The following is a 22,764-nucleotide window of genomic DNA, read 5'->3' as shown; positions in this document are numbered from 1 at the left end:
GCTTTTTTGTACGAAATGGGCTCTACTACCCTGTACTAGGTACGTACTTGAAAACGTTCAACTGGCTCAGGACCGACTGCATTTCGCTCACATACTTAGGTTGCCTGCAGTGCCTGCGACTACGCAGCTAGGCATCATATTATTGCTGTATGTGAATGGTAATGTGACTAGTCTTTTATTAAGGCGTTAGCCATTAGCCATTAAAGCGATCTAAAAACAACATCATCCACTCTATTTAAAATGGGTTAAATTTAAACGTTAAAAAAACAACCAAAATCATTAGAGCTGAATGGTGAACGTGCTCCTAGCTTCGTACAGCGTACGTTTGTCTAAACTCTAAGCTATAGAAAAAGCCGTCAACTGTACGGTTACTCTACAGTAATTGCGCAGAAAAATGCAACTAGAAAGCCGCCTGAAGTATCCTACGAACAGAGATTTTTTCTACATTAAGGAGAAGTATTTCTGTTGGATTAGAAACGAGTTCTGCTAATAATTTCTAAGCTGCTAAAAATTGTAAGAATTTTACGCTGTTTGGTTACCTTTTTTCGATTTATGGCGCAACTGTTTTCATGAAGTCTATTTTAATTTCTAACGGAACTGGTCGCAAGGCACGCATCAAACTGATTCTGTTAGCCCATTTCGGATTAGATAGATTTTTCTCTAAAAAGTAACGTGCAACGTTTACCGGTTCTTAGAGATTATTTATTTGGCTGATTCTCACAATCTTTTACCAATCCGCACGACCAGATTCTGGACTTCTAGAAATCGATCCCAAAGGAAGCGTCTGCATTTTATTCCCAGCTGCACAGTAGTGCGACATTCATCGTGTTTACATTCACTTTACCTTGTACAACGCTGTATGTTGACTTAATCATATTACACAGCATTTTTCTCGCGCTCTCTCCTTCGCTTCAGGAACATTATGACATATTTTCCTCATTGTATCCAGTAATTTATGGCAAAATGAAGGAGTAGATACAGATTTCCCTGAATATGATGCTTAACGACGCCCTACCCGGAAAGGCGCCGCTGTGTCGCTTCGTATCCGGTTCACGACAGTCCACAGAACACTCATTGGCTGACAATAAAAATCCCGTTAAAAAAGCCATCAGCCGCCTCTTGGGTTTCGTCCTGGGTTTTTGGGTGTTAGCGTTGAAGATAACCGGAGTGTGTCCGCTGTACGCAACGCCCACGTCTACTACACAGACGATCCTTTCATATTCCTGGGTGGTGACCTTTACGGTGCTTAAGATCGTTCACCTGGGCGCCATCTTAATTCCGTTGTTCCTCCAGAAATTAACCGGCTCAGTGGATAACTTCATTCAAAATCTGTGCTATACGCAGGGCGATGTAGTTGCCGTTTTGTCGGCCTTTCTCGCCGCGAAGAACTGGAAACGCATAACGGTTTGCGTGCAACAGATCCGCTGCTACGAAGCGCCGTACTGCAGCCAATGGGAGGTGTCATTGGCGAGTCAAATTACTCTGACGTTGGTAATATGGGCGGCCATCTTTCTGTATCAGAATATTTCCTTCGCGAAGGATTTGCTGGCAATGACCGCGGGAACCCAAGCCACTATGTGGTCCAAGGCGTACGGGATCACCGTGTTTGAAACTGAACCTGCTGCTCTATACCTCCTTTATGTACTGCAAGCGCTACACATTGGTGCACCGTATTACATCGCCATGTGGAGTTTCGCAGTGCTCTCCATCATCGGGCGGGTGGCATTTCGCATCAAGAACCGACTGACTCTGGGGAAAGATGAAGCCATTCCTAACGCTCGCATGCAGGATCATTTGAATGTGTGTGATCTGATCTTCCGTTTATCGGACGAGCTGGGAAGCTTTCTCCTGCTATTCTACTTTCAAATCGTCTTGTGGGTCTTGTGGCTGATCAACAATCTGGCGGGGAATGATAGCAACATCCTTGCCCTGGGAGCGCAAATTCAAAGCGTACTATTCCTGTTGTACGTTGTTATTATCGAAACAGCGGCTCTGATTAATGTGCATGAACAGGTGAGTGCCAAACGAATTAGCTACAACGTTGGAAAGTTTTCACAGATTATGGATTTTAGCCAGGAAGTATGGAATTAAATTATTCTTCTTGTTATCCACAAATGAGTTTGTCAACGTTAATTTAGGCGGATATGTCCCACGAGATGCACCGGTTGATCGATCAGGAAAGCGATCACGAGAGACGCGCGCAGTTGCTTGGTCATCTCTACCGCGTCACCCGTCAACCCGCTGGCCTGTCGTTAGCCGGTATTGTCCTAATCAATCGATCCTTCATCGGCACGGTAATCATATTGCACCGTTTCTGCTTTCAATGAAGTTGAATGAACGTAATTTACACCTGACTGTTTTACATGAAGGCTTGATTTTAGATAGTTGGAGTTCTGTTTTCCTACGGCACCTTCATCTTACAGTTGAAAGAATCCCGAGGTGGAAATGGTTTGGATTCATCGAGTGCTTACGGAAACAACGCCCCGATGACGCGCAATATTACTGGATGAGTTTCATGCTTCTGTTGCAAATTCTACTGTTTCACGGTCCAGAATATTGGTCATATGCTAAATAATTTGTAATCTACATGTAGCACCTCTCCCTTATCCAGTTACGTTAAGTCGTTGTACGAGTACTTTTTTCTTTGATCCAGTGTCAGACTGTCAGCCTGGTCAGCTTATACAGCAAAGATATTATGAATACCTATTCCGATTTCTTTTACCGCCGTAGAAGAATTGCGTTAGAAAAACTCCAATAAGGCGGAAAAACGCAGATATTATCATGGTCATCTAAAAATTCCATATGTTAGCTTGTTTTAGATATGTTTAGTGGTATTGCGAAGGCACTACTAGTGTTGGATGGTCCACTCTCTTTCAGTTGCAGAACAAACGTACCATAGGAGAACAAAACACCCACGACCTGTTAATACAAAGCCGCTTCGACGAGTTTAACCGAAATGCTTGTTGTGTAATGTCAATAAATGCAGCTAAATGTAGTGTTACCGTGGCAATAAACGAGCGATCCACGAGGACGATCCCGGCCAGGGAGAATCCCGGTGGATCCGAGGTCACGCGGTACAGATGCGCGTACATCCTCGTAGCTTTGTCGCTGTCGGCTGGTTCGCGGTCGATTAGATCTCGAATTTCTTTAGAAATGTTTGCCTAAACATGTGGAATACGCAATTTAAAAACATCCAAAATTATTATTTATGCGATTCTAGCTTTGGATGGAGAAAACACCGTATGTAATTGTCATTTTCTACTGTATCTGGACAGCAGCTTACTTCGATGTTCTCGCATCACAAACGCTTCTACCATATTATTTATGACTGCAGAATGAATATGCGACACACAAAATTTGTGCTCTTCTGCTCAGAAAAAGTAATTCCTTGAACCGAATTGGTAAATATGATTTTCGAGGAAGCTTATTACTGAAATACGCATTTCGAGACTCGAGTACGCCTTCAAAAGTCCAGGAAATGGTTGTTTGAATAAATAAAAGTATAAAATTGAACCGCTGTTTCCTGTCATCTGCTTTTGTTAATCAGCTGTGCGCTACAGAAACTGATAACGCTACGGAAATACCACGGTATATTTAGCAAACTTATAGCAGCGAAAACGTTCCTATGCGACAAATATCGTACTGAAGGTAAATGTCTTTTTTCGAACACGGCTACTAGTACTGGGCACACACTTGTTCGTGTACGTGGATCATGGCGATGGTAACCAAAACTGCAAGAAACAAGAGAGTGGAAGTGGTATAAATCTGCACTTGCGTGGGTAGAACCATGGAGCTCCTTGAGGCTAAACTGTTGATATTCCACACCAACCACATGACCGTCTGAATGTACGACAAGAGGATAAACATCCCAATCTGATCCGACAACGCTGTGACCAAGTTGCACATGTCGAAGTAATCGCGCATCACTCGTTGTCGAGTGGCTTCGTTATCCGCTAACAGACGCTGCTTTATTCGGCCGAATATTTGGCCAATGGTGAAAAACAGCATTACGAACAGCGACGACAGCGAAAAGATCAGTGACGAACGAACCAGTACGAAGCCGGTATATATGTACAGGATGTAATGACTGCGCAGTACCGGAATTCCGTAATAACTGGCCGCAAACTGCATGTCATCGCTCGCTAGGCGCTTAATCAGTTGATCGAACAAGCCGACGACTTGGTAGAGAAAAACGGAAAACAAAGTTAATGTCACAGCTAACAAAATAACACACAAACGTGGCTCCCATTTAGTGAAGTATTCCGCTTCGTAGTTCCGGATACGGGAAACTGTTTCGCAGATCTTGCTCCATTTGACAGCGATAAGGAGTGTACACAACAGCGTTATAATGTCGCCTTGCCGCAGACAAACATTATCGATAAAACCGTCAAAAGTCCCATTTAGGCTGCTGAAGAATAGCGGCACCGCGATAGCGCCAACGTGCAGAAGCTTAAGGAGTGTTAATATTACGATCCAAGAGTGAGAAGAAATTGCATTCCATGCCGGTTGTTTGCTGTAATTCGCCCACAGAGGACAAATTCCGTTGATCTTTAGTAAGAGATTCCACACGATGACGTATATGTCTAAGCATCGACTGATGACCTTTCGGTTGAAGTGCGCATCTTTTGTGTAAGCGTTCATGATTTGTTTCAGTACGATTTTAGCCATGAATACAAACTTTTTGGAAACGTTTGTGGAATCACTATTACAACCGCACAATGAAAACAGCCGCTGCATAGCTTGTTTGATCTGGGCGCCGCTGTATTACGGTTTTACGCTAAAACAAACATTTTCACGCCTCAAATAGCGGATGTAACTCAGCGGTGTAAGCTTAATAGCCATTTACATAAATCCCGTGTGATTTGAACGTGGAGCAGTTAATCCATTAAGCTACACAGGAAAAGCAGAAACAGACACTGAGCACCTTAGTTTCGCAAATCACAATGCCACGTGGCTGCGCGTGCATGTAGCACGATGATACAGCGTCCGCAGTTTTTACTATTTTTTCATGAAAAATAAAATTATTTAATGTGTATTATCTACAGCTGTTATAACTGATATTATTCGAATAAGCAGCGTAACATGTTTTGCGACTGTAAGCACGGTCGCGACAAACACCAAAAATTCACCGGTGGATTATTTTTAATTCATTTACTCGCTAATATTGGAGGAAACATCATGATCATCAGAGAAAAATACAATCGTCCGTGCCATGATTTTAAATAGTACGTATATAAAGCGGTGACTGCGCAGATCGAAGATCTCGGAATAAAATCAAATAACAGCTACAGTTTACAACTTGATGCCGTTCACAACACCTGTCATTTCAAAAGGTTCCAAATGCCGTCTTGCAGCAAATCGTACAAAGTATAAGACTGTTTAGCTATCCAGTTTACGAGTACTCGCGTATTCAGAATCGCCGGCATACGCGCATCTTCCAGTCTCTATTAACACATAAAAGCAGAATCGGATCCACGATGGTCTCCACGTAAAAAATTAACACTGACACCTGGAACACGTTGACCGCCGTTTGTTGCGACACCGGGCTGAAGGTCGCCAGACCCTGTGCTACGGCGATGGGCAGCCAGCACACGATCGTCCACATAGTCATGAAAAAGTACGTCCGGTAGATATTGCGATCTGTGGTCTTTTTGGAGGGTTTAGTTCCCGCTTCACTGCGGCTGTGCGGCGCATCGGTCATCTGGCTAGATGGAACCATTGCATCGATGCGGCGGAGAAATTGTCGTCGAACATACCAGACAGCGCAGAAGCCGATCAGTATCCCGAACATGGGTACGATCCAAAATACAGTATAGTTAACCGCGGTCAGTTCCTTCATGGATTTACTGTGCAGGTAACAGTGCCCGGTCAGGAAGGGTGTCTTCTCGCGATAGTACAGCACATCCATTATCAGCGCGGCATTCTGCGATGTATTGGCGCTGAGCCAGACGGCGATGCATAATCCGATGGCCAGACGGCGCGTATGCTTCGCACGGTATGAGTACGGGGAGAACACCGCCCACAGCCGGTTGATGGTGATGAGCAGATGCGATAAACTCAGCACGGTCATGGACGAACCTTGAAAAGGGGGTCAAATTAAAATAGTTTTGAGCCACTTTTAAAAGGGTTTGAAATGAAATTTGAGTTGTAAAAAAAGTCAAAAAAGTTTTAGCTTTTTTATACCAAAATCGGTTGAAAGGTCAGCAATTAACAAATAGGTACTATAAGTTACTATGAATTTCGTTCACGCTTTTGGTTTTAAATATTTAGATAAATCTCCATTTTCATCTATTTTGCCTTGTGGTATTTTAACAAAATTAATTTCAATAGAAAAAGTTGTAACCCCAGTTACACGTAAATCTGATTATGAGTGAATTAGAATTTAATCTTATTATATCTTAGTAATAATTATAACCATTGCTAAAATAAAAAGAACTTCAAATTAAAAATAAAGTCACATAAACAAAGAACCAAATAAGCAACGTATGAAGCGTGTTTTCAACCATACCTTGAAAGTATAGCATTAACGTGCAGCACGTGTGACTTCTCCGCATTGAGCTAATATACGTCATGAGAAGCAGCATTAAGGGGCGTGGTACATTGTGGTACAGATTTCCCAGTAACAGGTTAATGAGGTAGACATTGAACGTGGAGACGTGACGCTGGGCGAAGAGGACCATGGCCAAGATACCGGCATTGGTGGATGCTCCGATTGTCACCGAAAAAATCCAGCCGAAAGGAAGAAGCGTAACGGTATCGTTTGACCTCGAACCATTGGTCCAGACATCGGTACGGTTGAGCAAGGTGTTGTAGCTAAGATTTGGCATTGCGTAGTTTATATCGGAACAAAAACTCTACCGCAGTGAAAGTCAGAAAACAGTACACCATTTAACTCATCTATCAAGGGTCATCCGAACGCAATTAACTGCATGGGATGTGCAGAACATGGTGTTTCTAAGCAGCCACTGTCATTTCTGTCAAATATGAATGAAAATGGAGCCTGACGACGGAATGGGAGGCGTGGGACAAACAGTCGGTCAACGAAATTGACGCACGTGTGCGGCTGTCTGTAGGTACACGAAGATTAAGCTAGAAAGCGACGAAAACATAATGCTTGCGTTCATGCAGAGATTATTTCCCTGAAAACTATCCTGAATGTGGACGGGTTCGGTTAAAATCGCAATGATATTAAGCTTATAAGGGTGCAGCTGCACCATCATCCTCGTTTTATTCGCGTTGGGAAGAACGGAACAAGTGCCGGGAATGCTGGCATCCGGCATTGCACTGTCTAATTTTCTCTTTTAATAACACATCCCACGTTTTTGCGTGGGATACTCGACGTACGGTGGTAGGTGTATGAGAGGGATAATTCCGCCGGCAGAGGAAAAGACGACGTGCATTGTGCAGTAATAGTAACAAACTGAATATTGGCAATCGGACATGAATATACAAGCCAGGAACAAGCGTAGGCTTCCCGGTAGCGTTGCACGCTTGGAATTAACCCTCACGATGCCCTTCTTTCGGAAATAAAACGGATGGGCCGTTCGCGTAAAAATCTGTACAAGCAAATCAAAACGTTCAAGTTTGTACGACGACGAGGGTGCATAAACATGCGGAAGCAGCACCCTTTTTTGCACTAAAGAGGAACAATTCTCGGCGGGGAAAATCTCGGAAGATTGAACTGCAATCCAATACAGATTTGCTCGTATCTTCAAAGTTTGCGGTTACTTAGTCTCTTTGGCAAATATCCCACGTAATTGACATACAATTTCAATTACACGGCATCTGCGCAAAATAATAATAGTTGGTAGTGTAGCCATTAGGCAATGCAGCCAATGTGTGAAATAAGAGTAAATGGTAATGTATGTAGCTATTTAACTGGCACAAAAGCTATCACGCTGATAAATCGAGCAGTAAGAGGGCGCACCGTGTCCGATTGCAATCATGAGAACGCTCGAGTTTCTCACAGCCAGGTTAGTCTGGTGGGGTTAAAGTTCTGCGATCATTATCACCAGGCACTCAGTCGCGATACGCATCAGTTATCCTACCGGTAACAATTCCCCATATTAAGGCCAACATGTAAAATTACTAGCCTATTACTTGTTGGGAACATTTCAGAGTTTGCAAAAATTCCCAAGACCAACCATGCCGGGAACATTATTGCAATTATGGCCGGTGTGTATGTGGTTCTTAGCAGTACAGGTGCAGGGCCATGTCCACATAACCAATGGCATACAGAATTCTTCGCGTCCTGTCTTATGTGAGTTAAACTTATGTTTTGTTTGGTTGCTGGATGGTGCATTTGCCAAATATGCTGGTTGCAGCCAACAGCGATGCTCTTTCTCTTCCTAACCGGCATTTCGAAAACGGGCATGAACAGTCGCTAAGCATCATGTTTTACCTGAAACAGAAAGACACACCATCGGACCAGCAGTACATCTACTGGCTGGAGGAGTTTAAATGGCTGCTGCCATTACCACGCCACATGGGCCTCCATGGAGTGGCCATCTACTCCACGAATCTTTCGGTTCCCCAGATAGAAGACGCGCTCAATTATGCATGGGCGGAAGCGTTCAGTAAGTGAACCTTGCTTAGTTATGTAACAGAAATAAGACATGAACTTATAAACAGAAAAGCTTTTAGAAAATGGCTCTTGTGCTTGTAGAGCAGTATACCAGTAGTCCCAGCAGCGTGCTTACGGATGCGCCGCATGTGCGATTAATGTCGATTGTGAATTCTGCTGTACCATCCAAATCAAGGTACGTCTTCCCCTCTGACCAAACCTCCAAACGTCTGAATTCTTAAAGCAGCATGTTAATAAATTAACGCGTTCTTCACCGCAGACCAATTTGCTAACGGATGTTATTATAGTACGATTAAGATTTTTAAATTTATACGGCCATGAAAATGCAGACGATTTCATGGTGTACCTAGGTGGTAAAAATAACCTCACGTATGTATGGCTAGCATTGTTGCAGGTCATCGGTAGCGCGGATAATTTATACAGTCGTCATGTCTAACGATTCACATCAAGCTAAAGCCAATGCGGGACCGGCTACAACGAATATTCGGATCCGCAAAATGATTCCTCCGACAAAGGATGAACTCAAACAGAAACTGCAGGAAAAAGGTGTCAACGTGTACAATGAGACGGTACTGCCCATATTACCGGCGATTGGGAGTAGTCCTCCTGCCTGTCATATACATCTGGGAGAAGCCGGAACCAACATCCCGATCGTAACGGAAGCCACTGGGGCTGAACCTACTGCACCGCGCTTTGATGGAGGATTTTCGCCGACGTACGCATTTTCGCAGTAGCAGCAGCATTTATTTCCATAATTAGTAACAAGCTTTCGCGCGCCGTTTGAGTTTAGTATTACAAATTTATATTTATTACGGGGACATTCTAATCTAGTCGTAGGTTGAATTGCGAGGAGGTGTTTATCAAACCCAAAGCCGACAGCCTGTCGTCAACTAATAACGATCAGAAGGATGCCCCCTTGCGTACAACCGATCCTGACTGGTCCTTTCGTTTATTCTATTCCGAACCCGTAAACCTGCAAAATTTACCAAATTTGCAGAGACAGATAGTTCAAACACTGGAAACCGCATTAGGTCAGTCACAAATTGAGCCCTGGTACTCTCAGACTCAGAACATCTGTTTTATACTAAACGTAAAGGTCAATCTAGCTCACGCTGAGCGATTCGCAATACTCCACAGTCGACAGTCAAAGTTAAATTAAATTATATTATAATTCACAGATAAGCAGACGCAGTCCATTGTGGTGGCATTATGGAATCCCGACGTGGACAACGGGACGGCTATCAATTTTTTTATTCGGCTGATTAATCGTTACCAGCAGTATATCGATCTGGATTCGCGCATGCTGTACGCGGACGCTATCTATAAACGACTGGAGGGCGCAAAATATATCGCACATCGTGTGCTGTCTAAGCTGTCGCGCGTACGGCTCGCCGGAGAACCTGACCTCATCTCGGAGAAGTTTCTCATGGACTGTAAAGAAGGGAGAAAATTACGGGATCGCAACGACATGCCATGTCCACTACGCCCTACGTTTGCTCTACATTATCTTCTGCGGCCGAATGAGACACTGGTATTGATTTGCATTTTGCAGTGCCGAGCGTACAATTAACCACAGTGTTCCCTTTCCGATGAAACGCCCTGCCAGATCTACAGAGTACTTTAGTAACACAAGGAAATCGCTGTTTTCAGTCTTCACTCAGACAACCGGTTTTTACGCCACAAGTATTTCGATGCTCCGTACTCTTCGTAAAGTCTTACCTGCGTACGAATATGTTAGTACGTAAAAGGGGGCTGGAAGAATAGGAACTTGCCAATCGGTCCACGATTCAGAGAATTTGTAGGAAGTAATTGAAGGCATCAGCAGCCTGTAACAGAAGCTGTTCTATAGTATTAGTCGCTGATATTGGGTTCGAACAGAGAAGCAGTCATTTGAGCACTACTTGTTAAAGCAGAGAAGAACATTTTTTGCCCTACATTATACCGTGTGTACGAAGAAGATCATGCGGTTGCGCTTACAGCGATAATCCGCGGCGAAAAAGAATGTGATCTCGGGAACTGTACATTACTATTACGGTGTACAATAACGCCGCAAATGTGGTTACACAGGCAGCCGATAGCGCTATGATATGCTATCGGCTATCGGTGTAACCACATTTATGGCATTTATGGCGTTCATTGTATCAGTCGCATTCCCGTGAACCGATATCGCTATTGTGTTTACAGTCCAACGAAACGGTGCTATACAATGTGACCAGGGATTTTGCCGACGCCAATCCGTTAAGCCTCAGCGGTGTAGAATACCACATCAGCCTCGTTAACCGCACACAACTGGCTCACTTCCAGACCTTACGAGGGTATGTTGTGGTACTTCGGTTTCGATTTTCTAGTCTGTGTCTGAATGGCCTTGTGTTCATTTAACAACAGGTACACACTTACCCGCTGTGACATGACCTTCACCGTGTCCAACTTGCGCCGAGGACGGATAGAACATATATGGCGATTTCCTCGTACCCTGTAAGAAGACTATTGGCTGGACCCAAAGCTGCGGTTTTATCCAGTGAGTGTCGAAATTGCAGACCTGCTTACGAGCCCAACAATTCGTTCCGCGTGTTCCCAACTACCCCGATGAACTATCAACTGTTGCCGGTTTTTGAGGATACCATCAAGGAATACGTGAACAGTTTTCGATCGGCCGGTAAGATGCAAAACTTAGTGCAGTATTGAGAATTTGAGGGCAACATAGTGGGTTTGTACCTATGCATATCGTGCAGGTGTTAATAATTTTAAATCATTTGTTTATGTTTTCGCGCTACGTGTGTCATATTGACTCTCACACCGTACGAAAGCGCCTTTTTTGAACATAAAATTACTTGGCTAATCTTTCAATTACAACTTATGACGAAAATGGGTTAGAACGCAAACTGTAGCAGCGCGTTGTAAAAAATAACCCGGTCTGTGTTAAAGTGATACTGCAAAGATGCTGGCTGTTTTCCAGATCAAGATGTGCATATATGGAATCCAGATCTTACGGGCAACGTCGTCGATTTCTTCATTGAGCTGACTGAATCTGCCATCTTTAATAACGGTCCAGGTTTCGTTGATCCCAGTTCTCATTTTGGCAAACTGATGTACAGCCAAATCTGCCGCAGTATGAAGTTGACCTCACGTTTCTCCGATGTGCCGGTGGTGATGATGAAATTTAGCTGCCAGAACACATCGTGCGCGAACAACCAATCGCCTGAGCAGTGCATTACTCAATCGACGCCCAAACGCAGCCCGTTGCCTTCGACGTTTTCTCTTCACCTAATGAAGATAGAAAACATCAAGAACGGCCAACCCCACGATGGACCAGATTTGGTAATCAAATTTATTAGATGAATCGAGTCCAGAAATCAAAATTCCTGTTATGTACTTCCTCAAAATGCCGGCTTTCGTGACCGGCATCATAATAATTATTGACTGGTTTTGTTTCACTTACCATTAGAATATCGACGCTGTCCTGCATGCCGTTGGCAACGCCTTCTCCGCAGCCAATCCGCTAACCATCGACGACCTTTCTCTCAATATCACGCTAACCGGACATTCCGATGACTATATGACACCTGAGGGGTATGTATAGCCTTTCCTTGCAGAAAAGAAACCCGTTATCATGAAAACGAAAAAGTAACTGTATTGAATAAATATGTACAGGAAAACGGTGGAAGAGTTTAACTTTACACTGACGCATCGAGAGACGAGCTCCAGAAAATATTGGAATTTGTGGCGTTTCCCCGATCGTTCAGTGATGGGTAGTTTTTTGCGAAACAATGCATCCGCCGTTGTTGTTGGTGCTTAATTTCGTCGGACGCTGGATTACCGAATCCACGAGCACGAAATCTAAAAGATGGACATAATACAAATACAAATCGCCTTTCAATGTGCTGTATTCGGTTAAGCGTCAGCTCTCTTCAACCGTTCAACGAAATATATATGGCTGTCACTGCTAAACTGTAACTTCGTATACTTGTGAATTTCAACAGCGGTTCCGAGGAATGTGGCTCAGCTGCTTTAAGGGAAGTGGCCCGGTACATGGTACCAAAATCGTGTACATGCACGAAATATTTGACTTTCGCGCACTCCCAAACCCTTTTTTCTCTTGTTTTATGACATTCTGTAGCCAGATGATTTGTACACACAGGCGTGAAAACCGTTTGTACGCGCAACATCCGGTTCGGGAGTTATGGCTCTTAGAAAATTCCAAAAAGTTTAAATGCATTCAGGTGTACCAAAAGTCTCATTACGAACCAATCTCCTTCAAATTTTGCACGTAAATGCACATATGGCCATGAAGATCGTTTTTACACCGATCCACTGTTCTAGCATGTTTTTCACATTTTAAAATGAATTTCAAAAATTTTTAAATTCGTTTTAAAATTTGAAAAAAATCATGGAACTCTGGATCGGTGTAAAAACGATCTTCATGGCCATGTGCATTTACGTGCAAAATTAGAATGAGATCGGTCCATAATGAGACTTTTGGTACACCTGAATGCATTTAAACTGTTTGGAATTTTCTAAGAGCCATAACTCCCGAACCGGATGTTGCGCGCACAAACGGTTTTCTCGCCTGTGTAAACAAGTCATCTGACTACAGAAGGTCATAAAACAAAAGAAAAAAGGGTTTGGGAGTGCGCGAAAGTGAAAGATTTCGGGCATGTACGCGATTTTGGTACCATGTACCGGGCCACTTCCCTTAACTGCCGATAGTGGCAAAAAAAAACAATAATATATCCTTGGATGAATGAACGCAGACACTGTATCATACTATCTACGTATATCTTAAGTCGTGGTGCTCGTCTATTCAACTGGTTTTGCTTGTAACTACACTAGAGTTTTCTGGAATTATTCAAAAGGAAAAGACCTCCGTTACAGTACAGTGCCATTTTGGTTGGCCATGCAACCAGATTAAGCACGGGATAACCACCACAAAGTCCACACACAGGGTGAGGAAACCGATTTATTTAACCGAAGTGTAGAACTGCGATCATGCCGTGAAATCAGACAGTTACAGAATGCAACGTTTGAGGCTGCAACCGAAAACACCGATGTTTTTCTCAGTATACCAAAATTCGCCCGACAACCAGCTCAACGATCACTATCACCCCGCCTTTGCTCTTGATATACATCACTTGTTTGTTGGGAAAAAGTTGTAGAGATATGTATAAAGCTAAGGTAATATAAATGTTAACCGGTCACTTTTCAGGGAAGTTGCGGTTTTTCAAAATAATTAGAGCAAACATGAGGGGAGCACCAGTGCAGTTTTGGCCGATATCTATGTGGATACTGGCAGTTGAAGCGCAGAGTCATGTACGCGTAGCCAACGGTCTGAAGACAGGCAAGCTTAGCTATTTCGATTAGTTGCTGAATGGTGGCTCGACAAAACAGGCTTCTTTGCAGCTGAACTGCCGGCATTGAGCAGTATAACGTGTTATATGAAGCAGAAGAATATACCGTTGGATCAGCAGCTTCTCCATATTTTGGATGAGCTTAAAACATTACTGTCACCGACACGCCGGATGGGACTCCATGGGGTTGTCATTTAATCAACAAATCTATCGGTTTCTCAACTGGAGGACGCGCTCAATCATGCATGGAAGGCAGCCTTCGGTAAAGGCTTATGCATTAACCGAACAATATACTCATGTACTCTGTGATCGAAAATTTTGAATTGATTTTTTCGGCCCGGTGATAGTGCCACCTTTAATGGGGTTCGATATTTCACACTGAAATGGAGCATAAAATTTATTCAGTTTAAGGAAAGTGGGCGGGCACTTTGTACATGGGTGAACCAAAATTTCTGATATTTCTTCCGGTTGCACAATGACATTCAAAACTTTTATAAAGCCCTGCAAAATTCGAAAAAGACCGTGGCACACCGGTTAGGTGCAAAAACGCTCGTTATTACTTATCTGGGTGTTCAATCTGAAGAAGACTGGTTTTATGAACCGGTAGATTTTCCTGGAGCTGTTAGTCGACAAAACCGCCTTGAAAGTAACGGCCTGATCATAGGTGAAAAATTACCAGTACAGTAAAATCTGTGTAATTTGAACACCTACGGTTCCTTCAAAGTGTTCAATGTAAGCAACTGTTCAATATTCGCAGTTGCTTTCGTCCATTATTCGCAGTTGTTCAATCTCACAGAGTTTACTGTACGCTAAAAAATCCCGTTGTTATTTCCCGTAATAAAACAAAAGGCATACGGGAGGGAAAACTAACCAAACTAACGCTTGCAGTTGCAGAGCAATTTACCGGCAGTCCAAACGCTGCGCCAACGGACGCGCCACGTGTGCGAATGTTATCTATGCTGAATTCCCAGGACGGGATATCTGAATCCGGGTAAGTTGTTGTCACTTTTTCGATACACGTGTGTATATATTAGGACCAAGATTACGTACACTGTTTTCCAAAATAAAATTTATTTTATCGAGTGGCTAACCCATACGTTGAAGTAGAATGTCCTAACAAGAATTTTGCGATGTGCAGCGATTTACCAATAGTTTGCCGCCGGCAGTGGCATAATATTGAACAGATAAAACGATGTATGGTACGAATTGTTGTAGTTCATCGGCAACACGAATACTCTATGTCATCGTCATGTCGAACGCTTCGCATTCTGCTGAGGCGACTGCAGTGCATGCTACAACGATTCGCCCTCGCAAAATAGCCCCTACACCAAAATACGAATTCATACTGAAACTGCGTGAACATGGCGTACAAGTGTACAATGAAACGACGCCTCCGGTTTTCCCGATGCCGCCAGATGATTATCCTTGTTTGATCATGGGTGAAATAATAAGCGACATCCCGTTCATAGTCGACGCACCCGGCGTGCAAACCGATGAATTACGCCGGCAATCTAGATCTGAAAGAAGACCAAGTACACAGTACGCGCACCTGAACAGTAGTATTTATCGTTAATTCATGGCAGTCGTACTCGTATCCTACGTTTCTTGCATTCTTATATTAATTGTTCATCTACAAAGATTTTTTGATTTAACTGCGAGAAATTTCTTATGAACGCGACGGAAAACCTGTCAGATACCGCTGACGATTCACAGGATGCAAAGCCCAGTCCAGAATGGTCCTTCCGTTTATTTTCCCCCAAACCCATTACTGTGCAAGATCTACCATATTTCCAGAAGCAGATCATGAAGATCCTGTTATCCTTTATAGGTAAGCCATAAACACGGCCTTGATACTAAAGCACTGTTTAAGTGGTTCGCCATGTTGTGGCTTCCTGTTCTGGCCAGCTTACCATCATAACTGTAAACTGGCCAAGCTGTTTACCTGGGTTTAGCTCAGTTTGTTTTAAAAACCATAAAAAACAAGCATCCGCCAGGCACGACATCCGATTGTGCCTAGCGGAAGTGGGAGCATTGTGTGCGGCCACTCACGAAGTCCAGAGCTTACTCCACTCTTCCGACTACCGCAGTCGGAAGGTGGTGGGTTATCGAGGGTTATCGGGTTATCGAGGGTTTTCGAGGGTATGGTGGGTTATCGAGTGTGTTGTAAGCGGTGCGACGTCCGCATAAAATGCCACTTGGCCAAATCAAGAAAGGAAAACTTAATAAACGAAGACCCCAAACGAAAGTCAGGTTTGGCAGCAGCTTGGCCAGCTTCCAGTAAATCTGCAGTGCCCAATGGCAAGGTCTATACGGCGTGCCTTGGCGTGACAAGAAGATCATTTAGTAGTATGGTACAAAGCACAACAGTTAACAAACAAACAAACTAATCTAGCCGAAAGCTAAGCAAAACTGCTTGAAGTGGCGATTTTTGCCGAACACTGCGCCAAAATTATGTTTAACAATTCTGCAGCAACATTGCCGGTGTAATAGACAATTGGCTCTTTTTTAGATACTTTGGTTTCTTAATATTAATAGCTAAGGATTTCCTCTATTTCCTGGATTTCCTCTGTTTTTTAGCGTTCTAAGACTTTTAATTTGTTCAATTTTCTCCTGGGTTTTGTCAGCTACAGATACAGGTGTGTAAAAATCAAATAAGGCTGTTTTGACGTATTGTGCGGCAAAACGGTCGAATGACGCCATACTATGGCACAACAATCACTGATAGAATTCATGAATCACACAATAACAAGCATCACACCAATAACAATATCACAATTTTTAGACACTCAGAAGCAGTCGCTGATGGTGTTTATGTGGAATCCTGACGTCGACAACGGCACTGCTATTAATTTCTTTATTCGGTTGGTAAAAAGCTACAGACACTCCATCTATCTGGATTCTCGCATGCTGTATGCTGACGGTATATATAAGCGGTTGGAAGAGGCTCGCTTTCGACCTGATTGGCTCCGCGGATCGTTTGCCCTGTCGCGCGCACCGGTCGTCCAGCCATCCGACCCACATTGGGAACGATTTCTCGCGGACTGCGATGAAGGGAAGAAACTACAGGATCTCACATACGGTTGGTTATGTCCGTTACGCCCAACATTTGCTCTGCATTATATCGTGCCACCGAATAGCGCACTAGCACCTCAGTCAGGTACTTTCAATCCATACCATCTTCACACTCTTCAAGAGCAGTTCATGGAAACGGTGCTGGCCAATGTGACGAAGCAATTTGCCATCGCGAATCCTCTGACAGTCATGGGTGCAGGGTATAAGATCAGTCTCGTCAGTCACGCACCACTGGCTCAATTCCGGACCATACGAGGGTACCCGGCTTCGGTGTCAAGTGTCCAATCTCTGAATAAAATTATCCGCTCTTTTAATAGATATATAGTCTTCTGCATTACCATGGCCTTCGCCCTGTCCAACTTGACCAGTGGAAGGATTGAACATATATGGCGATTTCCCACTTCACCGTAAGAATGTTTTAGTGTTTTGATTATTATTGTGTTTGTGTTTCTTTCCTAGTAGCTGTTGTTAACGGGAATGCTACGGCTGCTTTAACTTCGAGTACATTACCTTATAACCCGAGAGAAGACAGAGATGCTTCTTTATTGTCTAAATTTTAAACATGGAGTATTTATTATACTTCGATTTTTCTCATATTTTGCTCACAGTAAGTTTACGTTTTCAAATTTTTCTCACCAGCTGTTACAATTCCCTAACTAAACTACAGAAACTAAACTTACTTACAGACTAATTTTCATAGTAAAACGTTCTTCCGTTACTTTTGAAGCATAAACATCAATAAATTTTCATGAAAACACAAAAGGAACAACGTGAAGTAGACCGGAGCAATGGAGAAGGATCTTCCACGCATTCTACCGTAGTTCAACAGTAGTTTTAGTTTTCTACCGTAGTTTTAGTTTTCAGCAATTTCGATTTGTTATAAGAATACATAGCAGCGAAAAACCAAATGGAAAGGCTAGTCGTACAATCAGAAATCTGCAGTTATTGATACAGCATGCCGTATGGGGGTTGTGCTGGTGAACAAAATATGACACCATATAATTAAAGTGAGCAAAACGGTTTTAGCGTCAGTACCGTTCTCTGCTTAGGAATCTGCTTTGTGCAACTTACATAGAAAGGTCTTATATAGAGAGTACTGTACGTATAGAAAATTCACTTATCTAGAGAATGTCATCAAACAAGTGAGCAAAATATGAGAAAAATCGATGTACATATATTTGCAAATATTAAGGAGTATAGCAGTATATCTGCGTAACTGGATATTATTATTCAGTGGCTGATACTGCCATATACTGTACCGCATATTCCCCTTACAATTAATGGTGCAACCTGCGAGTGAGTGTCCATTTAATATTGCAGAGGCATTTTCCAGCCTTATCAACCGTTTCGCGTTTATCCAACCGCACCAGTCAATTATCAGCTATTGCCGATGTTTGAGAGCCTCGCCAAGGAGTATGATACACATTACGCTGCTAATGCTATACGTCGCTGTATACCGTACAACACTACTGCTGTATAGAAAATTCACTTATCTAGAGAATGTCATAAAACAATGCAAGGTTTAGAAGCGCGTTCGCGTATGTGCATTAATACATTAATTAAGTGCATAATATTAATTTGGTATTATGCATATCAGCATATGTATATAATATATGTATACTTCCTTGTATTGGTTGATTGATTGTTTGTTTATTAAGTAGAACATTATTATTAATATCAAAACAAGGACGCTGGTTTTCTAGACGTGCATGTATGGCAGCGTGACCTTACGGGAAACGTGATTGATTTTCACGTGTTGCTCGCTGGAGCCGATGTCTATGGTAATACTCGAGAATTGGCCGTCGATCCCGGTTCAGACTTTGGCACAAGGATCTACGACCATGTGTGCCGTAGTATAAATATGACAGAGACGTTCTTTAATGCACTGGCACAGTTGGTGGAATTTAAGTGTCCAGAGACAACGTGCACCATAAACCAATCAAGGAAACTATGCGATAATCCGTCGACACTCGCACGCAGCACATCTTCGCTGCCGGCAACGTTTTCTTTCTGGGCCAAGATGGGCAGCAGCGACGAAGAACTGTACAATGAATTGAATTTGGTAAGGAAACTCATTAGCTGCACTGATTGAACTGTGTAATGGAAAACCGTATGTTGGAACCGGGCAAACAAGAACGCTTCCGTGATCGATATTTTCCTGAAGTATCGACTCGTACTACGCGCATAAATTCGTTATTAACTGGATTGGTAGGATATGGACGCTATTTTGCATGCCGTGGGCAACGCCTTCTCCGCAGCCAATCCACTGACCATCGATGATCTTTACCTCAATGTTACGCTATCCGGGCATTCCAGAGGTAATGTGACATCTGACGGGTACGTAGAGCTTGTAGAAAGAGTGCGGCTGTTGGGACAAAGGCAAAGTGGTAACACTGTAAACGGAGTCTGTTAATGCGCATACAGGAAAACGGTGGAAAACTTCACCTTTACGCTGACGTATCCGGAGACGGACTCGGGCAAATACTGGAACGTGTGGCGCCTGCCAGATCGCGCAATGTTGGACATCTCTTTGCGGGACCAGGCGTCCGCTGTTTACGCTACTGCTTAATCACCGCCTTAATGTACATGTGTAGGCTGAAGTGTCCAAGAAAACATCCAAATAGAGCTAGTACAGTTTAAATAAAACCACTAGCACAATACAAGATTTGACAGTTGAAAGGCCACGAAATGTCACTTACAGAGTAGAAGAGTCGCCGCTAGAACACTTGACTCAAGTTTCGCTTTTTTGCAAGCGAGAAAGAACTTTAATTAATTCAAGGCCAGCTTCAGCATTCTATGCAGAGAGTTTTCGCGTCGCACTGTGGTTTTAATTTTTGTCGCATTTTACAGTTTCTACAATCGTGATAATAAATACGCATACATTACGATTTGCAATGTATGCGTATTTATTATAGCTTTAAATAGCAATACATCCAGTATGGAAGATTATGCTTAATTTTAGGCGATATCAATTTGCTGGGAGCCAACATTCGTGGCACAGCAAATAATTAGCAAAAAGCCTTTTTTAAGTGCAAATTATGTGTTTGTTGACCGCAAGAAATTTATTATTTATATATATTTAGATTTAATTATGGTATCTGCTGCAGTCCGAGTTCGATTGCAATTCAACAGTTTTTGGTTTGGAACAACGGATAATCTGCAGCACCTGCGATTCCCGGACGCGGTAACTGGATTCCGATATTTTACAGCTGATGCCAAATTCGTATGCGTTATCGAGCAGACTGCACTCTACAACTACTTAACTGACAAAAGCTGGCTAAAGGCGACAGCGGCAGCCGGAACAAAAAGCTTTTTCCACGAGCAGATGTGCTGGTTTGTACAGATGTGCTGGTTTGCATGCCGTTTTCTACAAGAAATGCCAATTAAAACCGGTTGCTGTGGTTCTAAATCAGCAGACTTTACATCCTTGCCATCCATATTACATAAATTATCATATGTAATTAACTTTCTTACACAACCGCCACGTGTCAGCTATAACGATCGACCATCCGGAATAAACAAAAACCCTGCAGCGGTGAAAAACATAACCGTTTCGCCGTTATAAACCGCCGTTTCCATCTGAATTTTCCCAGATTGTTTTGGTGTCGATTTCGTTGCCGAATTGCTTCGTTTCTTGTACCGCTGTACCATGGCAAAACTGATCGGAATGGTCGTCGTTTTAAGCGGTAAGAAGAACTTCATCAAACCAACCGAAACCCGTTCGCTGATTTACTCTTTATAAAGAAAAATTAATTAATCAAGTAGTAAGCTAGTTATATAGTCAGCAGTTAACAAGCTACTGTAGTCAGTAAGCCATTACGCTGATCTTCTTGCAGTTTGTGCTATGGCACTGGTGGATAGTGCGGTGCCAGTGGCGTACATTTGCCGGTTTTACAGCAACGGTGAAAAAGGCTGCCAAAAGAAATGCGCAGCCGCATCGGATGCGGACATCGACAAATTAACCAACGCCCGCCCGGCATCCAATGATATTCCACAAAAACAGATCGACGACACCAAGATCGATCCGCTCCTCTTCTATAAGTGCAGCGATTTCCCGGTCACCAGCAAATGGAATGTCAAATCCAAGCAGTTATTCTGTGAGTCGAAACTGTGCAGATTACGAGTAGTATTCAATTATAATAAATTATTTTCATCACTTATTCTAAATTTTGGTAATTTTAACAAATCCTTTATATACAAGTGTCGGTTAAACCCGTTCTGCACCCCCTTGATTTTTATTAATCCAATTATTGTATGGTTTATACAGCGGCCGGGTTCACCAACGCCCTGAAGGATGCGCCCAAGAACAAGAAGACATACCTGGGATCGTGCGCCTTTAACAACGACAAAGGCAAAGGCTGGAGTTGCCGCGTTGTGTCCATTGACAAGGATGCCGGAAAGGTATACAGTGGCGGAGAGGTGCACTCCGATAACCTGCGCGCTATTCAGGGAAAGCCATCGTGGAAAGTAACCGGAAACGGTATGAAATAATACGTTTGGATCGTATCCGCACTTATGCGTCAAAGGTGCACACGTGCTGACTGGCTTTTCCTTTTGCAGACGATGTACAGTTTGTGGACAATTAATGGTTTCGGCAACTAAACTCTCTATGTGCTGTGATGGAATACCCTACACCGCCGCTTTCTTAGATCCTAACAAAAAAATCATAGTTGCTCCTGCGAAATTGCTCGTGCACGTCCTCTGCTGATTCGTATATCGCTTTCTTTAACTTTGCTGTTGCACAGATAGCCTGTGTGTGTGATGTATGCAGGAGAAAATAACAATTGCTTTTTTTAATCAAAAATTAAATTCGTCACTGCCGGTACTGTCACATAGAGCAGAGTTGTCACCTTGTATGTACCGAGGAAACAGCGCTAAAAAACCGAGTCTGTGTTTTGTGAAATTTAGCAAAACAGACAACAGACAGCGAAATAATATTAGCTCCGAATTTTTAGACATAAAGAGATACCGCACTGAGTACAGATCACTGCATCAAACAGTGAATTCCGTAGATCGCCACTGGTGCGCTGTTAAAAAGAAGAGTGGGCCCCACCGGCAACATACAAATAGCATATCTTCGCGGTAAGCGTGATTCGCTATACGGGTAGCTGATTGTTGGCACAGTCAGTCATACCGGGTGGATGAACACAATGGCCTTCTACTCTTTCGGTTCTTTCTCGCGAATCACTCATCTTACAGTAACTAGCTAGGTACCGTTCGATAAAAAATTTAATAGCCATCAAAATCATCAAACCGTGTTCTAGCAAAAAAAGCATGCTAGTTTACATTGTAGACAACTAAATTCGTGTCGAAATTTGCGCAAGCCGCAAAACACGAAATTGGGTTGGTAGGCGTTGGTCCAACTTGCGGATTTCACGAGAACCAAATGTCCGAGCTCTCAGTTCTGCCGTTTGCTGGCCAAACATGACAGCGCAGCTCTTTACAGTAGAAAACCAGAAACAACACCCCTACACGAAACAGCAACGTGACATAAAATCTTGTGAATAGTTCAATCACAGGAATTGTTGGTTAGAAATGGGTAAGTACGGGTTTTTTAATTCCGGCCAACTTCCAACCCCACCCTGCTTTTAAAAATAATTTATAAAACCATAATACTTTTGTTCATCGTTGGCACAGCTCAACTTGTATATGCTGCAAACATTGCTCTTTGAAATGAAACTAACTTCACGTCGATCTACACATACTGGTTTTATTGCAACGCCTGAACGGCTTTTTTAACTTACCAGAAATGGTTCTTTTGAT

At 43.0% G+C, this 22,764-nt stretch overlaps 3 protein-coding genes and 1 long non-coding RNA gene across 13 annotated transcripts; 2 read left to right on the top strand and 2 right to left on the bottom strand.

Annotated features, from left to right (window-relative positions):
- Nucleotides 1-5,198: 5,198 nt before the first annotated feature.
- LOC129590044 (D(1) dopamine receptor-like) lies at nt 5,199-7,801 on the bottom strand. Its single transcript, XM_055485018.1, has 2 exons — nt 6,509-7,801; nt 5,199-6,078 (listed from the first exon to the last, which is right to left on the bottom strand). The coding sequence occupies exons 1-2, from the start codon at nt 6,825-6,827 to the stop codon at nt 5,411-5,413; spliced, it is 987 nt and encodes a 328-aa protein (XP_055340993.1). The 5' UTR covers nt 6,828-7,801; the 3' UTR covers nt 5,199-5,410.
- Nucleotides 7,802-8,087: 286 nt separating this feature from the next.
- Nucleotides 8,088-12,839, top strand: LOC129589967 (uncharacterized). Its single transcript, XM_055484910.1, has 12 exons — nt 8,088-8,260; nt 8,325-8,576; nt 8,666-8,759; nt 8,979-9,299; nt 9,416-9,615; nt 9,763-10,115; nt 10,769-10,899; nt 10,970-11,059; nt 11,122-11,240; nt 11,541-11,902; nt 12,030-12,154; nt 12,236-12,839. Exons 1-12 carry the CDS (start codon nt 8,146-8,148, stop codon nt 12,378-12,380), a joined length of 2,307 nt encoding a protein of 768 aa, XP_055340885.1. The 5' UTR covers nt 8,088-8,145; the 3' UTR covers nt 12,381-12,839.
- Nucleotides 11,386-13,511, bottom strand: LOC129589968 (uncharacterized). Of its 3 annotated transcripts, XR_008690674.1 has the most exons (5): nt 13,258-13,511; nt 12,549-12,587; nt 12,263-12,421; nt 12,024-12,165; nt 11,386-11,848 (listed from the first exon to the last, which is right to left on the bottom strand). It is a non-coding gene; the product is annotated as an uncharacterized LOC129589968 (long non-coding RNA). The 3 variants fall into 3 exon arrangements; XR_008690675.1 differs by lacking the exon at nt 13,258-13,511 and having other exon boundaries at nt 12,024-12,170; nt 12,549-12,890; XR_008690673.1 differs by lacking the exon at nt 13,258-13,511 and having other exon boundaries at nt 12,549-12,890.
- A 288-nt stretch (nt 13,512-13,799) lies between these two features.
- On the top strand, nt 13,800-21,884 carry LOC129589935 (uncharacterized). Of its 8 annotated transcripts, none has more exons than XR_008690672.1 (12): nt 13,800-14,191; nt 14,818-14,920; nt 15,145-15,757; nt 16,712-17,008; nt 17,128-17,258; nt 17,319-17,408; nt 18,322-18,414; nt 18,705-19,063; nt 19,214-20,687; nt 20,838-21,098; nt 21,269-21,481; nt 21,562-21,884. XR_008690672.1 is itself a non-coding variant. In XM_055484874.1 (12 exons), the coding sequence occupies exons 3-7, from the start codon at nt 15,598-15,600 to the stop codon at nt 18,724-18,726; spliced, it is 912 nt and encodes a 303-aa protein (XP_055340849.1). In that variant the 5' UTR covers nt 13,800-14,191; nt 14,818-14,920; nt 15,145-15,597; the 3' UTR covers nt 18,727-19,063; nt 19,214-19,319; nt 19,426-20,687; nt 20,838-21,098; nt 21,269-21,481; nt 21,562-21,883. The 8 variants fall into 8 exon arrangements, 7 of the variants coding, with proteins under 7 accessions (XP_055340849.1, XP_055340848.1, XP_055340850.1 ...); XM_055484874.1 differs by having other exon boundaries at nt 16,712-17,258; nt 19,214-19,319; nt 19,426-20,687; nt 21,562-21,883; XM_055484873.1 differs by having other exon boundaries at nt 16,712-17,258; nt 19,214-19,338; nt 19,426-20,687; nt 21,562-21,883.
- Nucleotides 21,885-22,764: the final 880 nt, after the last annotated feature.

The sequence above is a fragment of the Paramacrobiotus metropolitanus genome, unplaced genomic scaffold (assembly GCF_019649055.1).
Source record: "Paramacrobiotus metropolitanus isolate TYO unplaced genomic scaffold, Prichtersi_v1.0 Parri_scaffold0000038, whole genome shotgun sequence".
Classification (NCBI taxonomy): Eukaryota; Metazoa; Tardigrada; class Eutardigrada; order Parachela; family Macrobiotidae; genus Paramacrobiotus; species Paramacrobiotus metropolitanus.
This window is presented reverse-complemented; position numbering and strand designations above follow the sequence as displayed.

Bases quoted from the DNA above. Each gene is read 5' to 3' on its own strand.
- LOC129590044 (XM_055485018.1), bottom strand. From the start codon at position 6,827: ATGCCAAATCTTAGCTACAACACCTTGCTCAACCGTACCGATGTCTGG. The intron at 6,079-6,508 runs GTATGGTTGAAA...CCCCTTTTCAAG, and splicing joins GTTAATGCTATACTTTCAAG to GTTCGTCCATGACCGTGCTG.
- LOC129589967 (XM_055484910.1), top strand. From the start codon at position 8,146: ATGCCGGGAACATTATTGCAATTATGGCCGGTGTGTATGTGGTTCTTA. The intron at 8,760-8,978 runs GTACGTCTTCCC...GCATTGTTGCAG, and splicing joins GCTGTACCATCCAAATCAAG to GTCATCGGTAGCGCGGATAA. The intron at 12,155-12,235 runs GTATGTATAGCC...AAATATGTACAG, and splicing joins GACTATATGACACCTGAGGG to GAAAACGGTGGAAGAGTTTA.
- LOC129589935 (XM_055484871.1), top strand. From the start codon at position 15,598: ATGAACGCGACGGAAAACCTGTCAGATACCGCTGACGATTCACAGGAT. The intron at 17,259-17,318 runs GTACCCGGCTTC...CTCTTTTAATAG, and splicing joins CAATTCCGGACCATACGAGG to ATATATAGTCTTCTGCATTA. The intron at 17,409-18,321 runs GTAAGAATGTTT...TTAATATTGCAG, and splicing joins TGGCGATTTCCCACTTCACC to AGGCATTTTCCAGCCTTATC.